The sequence below is a fragment of the Epinephelus lanceolatus genome, chromosome 23, assembly GCF_041903045.1.
Source record: "Epinephelus lanceolatus isolate andai-2023 chromosome 23, ASM4190304v1, whole genome shotgun sequence".
Classification (NCBI taxonomy): Eukaryota; Metazoa; Chordata; class Actinopteri; order Perciformes; family Serranidae; genus Epinephelus; species Epinephelus lanceolatus.
The window spans coordinates 19,472,548-19,477,745 of NC_135756.1; the positions used below are offsets into that span (position 1 = coordinate 19,472,548).

Genomic DNA, 5,198 nt, shown 5'->3' on the forward strand with positions numbered 1-5,198 from the left:
CCTCTCTCATCCCTGTATCTTCGCATTTGACTCTCAGACTGCAGAAATGCTGCAGCAGTTTAGATCACATAAACACCGGGGAATCCCTCTCTTTATCTGCGTGCTGACGCAAGCGAGCATCAAAAAGCACTGCACCGTGACTCTCATCTATCCTGCTGGTTTTCAAATGGAGCCGAGACAGTCAGGGGATCCCACACATTTTCATATCAAGGACAACCCACTGGATCTCCATTATGTCCCTACAATTAGATTTACCGCAGGGGAACCTCAACTGCTGCGTTTTAGCTGTTGCAATATTTAGGGTTTACTCACACTGTAGGCTGCAGCCATTGGTTCACAAGTATTCAATCCTTTTTGGTAATGTACAGAGTGGAAAAGAGGTTAAACTTTGCTTTCTTTTAAATGTTACACTTGAAAGATGCGATAAGATGTGATAAGATATGATAAGATGCAATAAGATGCAATATGATATGATAAGATGCGATAAGATAAGATGCGGTAAGATGCGATAAGATGCAATATGATACGATAAAATGTGATGAGATGCGATATGATACGATACGATGAGATACCATAAGAGGCGATAAGATAAGATGCGATAAGATGTGATATATGATATGATGTGATACCATAAGAGGCGATAAGATAAGATGCGATATGATACGATACGATGTGATACCATAAGAGGTGATAAGATGCGATATGATACAGAGAGTATTCACAATCCCACACACTCAGTACCTACAGTACATATACAGACTGCCATCAGCCAACAAATTGACCGCTCACGCCCATTACACAACACGTGTTTTACATAGTCATCATAAAAATGACATTGTTATGTTGGAAAAAATGTGTATATATGTCCATGTGTATGTATATATATATATATATACATACCTACACATTAACATTGTATGGTTAAGCTACAGTTTGCTTCCCATTTCAGGCTTTGATGGACAAGGGGACAAAAGAGTTTTCAAAGCAGTTAAGCCTGCACAGGGGGGACTCTAAATCGTCTGCCTGAGGAGAGAAGGTGGTACTTATGATGGAGGACATGGGTGGGGTCTCAGATAATCCTCTGGGTCTGTAATGCCCATAATGGTTTGCTCAAAGCTAGACTGGAGTGTGGCATGCTGCCTGACTCCCATGATTTTCATGGCTCTCTGCATAAGCCTGGTAATCCGGGCCTTCAGTGGTACAAGACGTTTACTTTTCTTACAGTATATAAGCTTACATGGTATTTCTAGAAACAGAAAAACATCTTAATTCTATGTACAAGAGGAAAAAAATCCAACTTCATCGGTGTAAATAGAAGCATGTTTAATATCCAATATCCCCACTATAATACAACTTACAAAAATAAAGCAATATTTGACAACAACAAACATATGTCTAAATTGTGTATTATTGTTATTATTAGTCACTGAGCTCCTCCTCATCACTGAAGTACGCGCTCTTTTTGATCCGTGGTTTCTTAGAGTCTGAGGACGTTGAAGCGTGAGCGTCGTCCTCTTGAGACAAACGTGCCTGCTTTCTCTGCGTCTCCTCCTCCTCGATACGGGCTTGCTGGAGAGACGCAAAGGACGGGAGAAGTATGATACTGCTAAAAGATGATAATATGTTTTAACAGCAGTTATTCATATAATCTACTGGCTCTCCTCTTTTATTTGTTGCATTTCAGTCAAGGTGTCTGTTTGGTTTTCTGTATCTGCACGCTTACCTGAAAAGCTATGGCTTGGCTCAGACTATCTAAGGTTGGGTCCTCTCCCTCCTCTTCACTTTCTTCTTCTTCCTCTTCACTGTAAGGGAAAACATATCGGAATTACAACAATGACACAGTCTGTTAGACGACATCTCACAACACCAGCTGTAAAACACTTACACATGCTCAGGCTGTTGAGCCCTTTTCTTCTTTTTCTTTTCTTTCTTCTTCGGTGGTTCCCTCTCTCCCAGGACATTTTTGGGGCATGCGTAGCTCAGATGACCCGAATCCTGTCATGTTCCATTTAAAAAAAACAAAAAAAACACACACAATATCAGACAACTCTCTGGGTAATTTTCTACACTTTTATTAATATTTTTCAGTAATTTCACAGGACAAATAACATTAAATATGCACTAACCCCACATTCGTAACATTTGGTCTTGTCTGTGTAGTTCCGTCTCCTTATAAACTCAGTTGCTCGCCCATTGTCTATGGCAATACTGGCTTTCACTGTTCTGCCAAACAGCTGGGAGACAAACACATTGTGATTCGGACAAGTGAATATTCATTAAAAAAAACAAGTTTTTATATTTCTGTCAACTTTCACTTTTACTTCACTACATTTGTTGTTGTTCTTCTTCTTTATTTATACAGCCCTTTACAACAACCCTTTCGGTGAACCAAAGTGCTTTACAATAGGTGCAAAAAACAATTAAAAATAAATAGAGGCAATAACAACAATAAAAACAATAAAAGCAATGAAAATAATAAAAGCAATAGGAGCAATAAAATACAATAAAATAAAGTAAAACAGAGTAAAAGTAAAAGAGTCACCACACTTCTGGGTATTAAAAGCCATCCTAAATAAATATGTCTTCAGTCTAGATTTGAAAAGGCCCAGGTCAGAAATGAGGCGCATTTCAACAGGGAGCTTATTCCAGCCTGGGAGCAGCGATGGAAAAGGCTTGATCACCCCAGTGTTTGTATTTTGACCTGGGCACTTCCAGCAAAAGTTGGTTTGACGATCTTAGCGCTCTACCAGGTTCCCGAACAGTTAAAAGCTCAGTTAAGTACACTGGGGCGAGACCATGAAGAGCTTTAAAAACAAACAGTAAAATTTTAAAATCAATCCTATACTGGACGGGAAGCCAGTGAAGGGATTTAAGAACAGGAGTGATGTGCTCTCGTCTGTTAGTGCTGGTTAAAAGACGGGCCGCAGCATTTTGCACCAGCTGGAGGCGACCAAGAGAAACCTGGGAGACACCAACATAGAGAGCATTACAGTAATCCAGTCTAGAGCTTATAAGAGCATGGATGGCCATTTCGAGGTTGCGGCGACTTAAAAACATTTTAACTTTGGCCAGGAGATGAAGCTGGAAAAAACTAGTTCGGACAACACTGTTTATTTGTTTGTCGAATTTAAGGTCTGAGTCAAGAAACACTCCCAGATTTCTGACATTTTGACTGAGTGTTGGAAACAAGGTTCCAAAGCCAGCCGTCCCTGTGTCCCCAAACATGATGCACTCTGTTTTACCATCATTAAGGTGAAGAAAATTCTGGGCCAACCACTGCTTAATTTCAGCCACACAGGAAAGCAAAGAACTCTGCGCACTTTGACTGTTTGGCTTCACTGGCAGATAAATTTGCAGATCATCTGCATAACAGTGAAAGGAGAGGTTGTTCCTGGCTATAATTGACCCAAGAGGCAACATATACAAAGAAAAAAGAATAGGGCCAAGAATAGACCCCTGTGGGACCCCACAGGAGAGAGGAGCACTTGACGAGGACATTTCCCCTTAGCATCTTAGTTACTTACTAAGAAATAGGGAAGGAAGGAGGAAGGATGAAGCGATGGATGAATGAAGGAGTGGGAGAGAAGAAAAACTAGATTTTGTTCTGTAAATCTTCTAAGTTTTTTTATTCAAGTGTGATGTAGGCTCAACTTTTAAGGTGGTGCACATGTTGAGAAGAAATAAATGTCATAATTCTCAAAATTCTGACTGCTTGCTTTTTTTAAAAACAGCATTAACTTGTACTTTTACGTTCAATAATCATTCATTAAGAACGTTTAATACAGTAAAGTGGTTAAAGTATCTGGTATTTACTGTACTTGAGTAATATTCTAATAGGTGATTTTAACTTCCACCAAAGTCATTTTCTGGTCAGAAATCTTTATCCACCACTGCTGACAAAGAGAAAGCAGCTTATGTCCAGGTTTACTGTCATATACATTAAAAAGTACAGTGTACATTCAATGTAGTGAAATACTTAATGCCCTGGCTCTCTTTCAGCCCTTAAAACCTACAAATAATACAATAATCAAAAAAACATACCCTGAAAATGAAACAGTTGCAACATATATTAGCAGCATACAATAAACTGTTGAGTAGTCTGACTGCCTGGGGGTAAAAACTATCTCTAAGGCAGGAGGTCCGAGCTTGGACGCCCTGCAGATGCATCCCTGAGGGAGAGAACAGGCTGTGTGAAACTAGTGTTCTTTGAAATACAAAGTGCTGTCCTCCTACAGCGGGTGGTGTAAATGTCCTGTTCTCCTATGATTTCTGATCCTGTGCTGTGATGTTGCCAAACCATACCAGCAGATATGCTTTCTCTTGTATTCGCTGACAAACACTATGTGAACACCTAATGGTCTCAATGCCACAGACCCACCTGTTTGTTGTTCACTGCTCGTGCACAGTTATGAGCTGACTCTCTGTCCAGGAAGAGAACAAACGCCACCCCTTTACTCTGGCGAGTGACTTTATCCTTTACGATTGTAACCCTGAATAAGCATGACAGTTATTAATACAGATTTCTAAAAAGGTGCAATTACTAATACAAGAAGGCATGTCTCTTGGGTCAGGCTTTTCTCCTGAACCACGAAGCATGATCACATCACTCCAGTTTTAGCCTTGTCATGGGTATTTCATTCACTGCTTTATTAGTCTTACACATTGCTGTAAAACATATATAACAGATGATTAAGGAGCTATTACTTACTTTACAACTTTTCCATATTTGGTGAACAGCTGAAATGACACACAGTGATCTGTTTCAGTGACACAATTAAGCTTTTGTTTGGCAAAACACATATCATACCACTGAACATTTGTCACTAACCTTGTGTAGGTCATTGTTGGTGAGAGAGAATGGCAGGTTGGACACATACACAGTGCTTTTGCTTGGTGCCAAACCCCCGCTCATAGTGGACGCATTAAAAACACTGGAAGACAACCAAAACATAATTTAGTACACAAGCAGCTCCTTAGCTAGCTAGCTAGCTAGCTTGGTAAGTCCGCCATTAATGTTATACATTTTCACGACACTGCAGCTGAGTATTACCCAAATGACTCACCAACACAGCCTCCGCCGTTTAAATGATATGTAAGGTTATTTAAAAAAGCAGAATTGTGTGTATTTTCACGCAGCTATGGTTTAGCATACAGAAACAAACGCCATGTCTGCGCGTCGCATTTTGATGACGTCGCGC

At 40.0% G+C, this 5,198-nt stretch overlaps 1 protein-coding gene across 2 annotated transcripts; it reads right to left on the reverse strand.

Moving 5' to 3' along the window:
* Positions 1-1,305: 1,305 nt before the first annotated feature.
* Positions 1,306-5,197, reverse strand: zcrb1 (zinc finger CCHC-type and RNA binding motif 1). Of its 2 annotated transcripts, none has more exons than XM_033614769.2 (8): positions 5,064-5,197; positions 4,829-4,931; positions 4,709-4,737; positions 4,379-4,490; positions 2,127-2,234; positions 1,886-1,995; positions 1,724-1,802; positions 1,306-1,569 (listed from the first exon to the last, which is right to left on the reverse strand). In XM_033614769.2, exons 2-8 carry the CDS (start codon positions 4,910-4,912, stop codon positions 1,420-1,422), a joined length of 672 nt encoding a protein of 223 aa, XP_033470660.1. In that variant the 5' UTR covers positions 4,913-4,931; positions 5,064-5,197; the 3' UTR covers positions 1,306-1,419. The 2 variants fall into 2 exon arrangements, with proteins under 2 accessions (XP_033470660.1, XP_033470662.1); XM_033614771.2 differs by having other exon boundaries at positions 1,306-1,606.
* Between the last annotated feature and the right edge of the window lies 1 nt (position 5,198).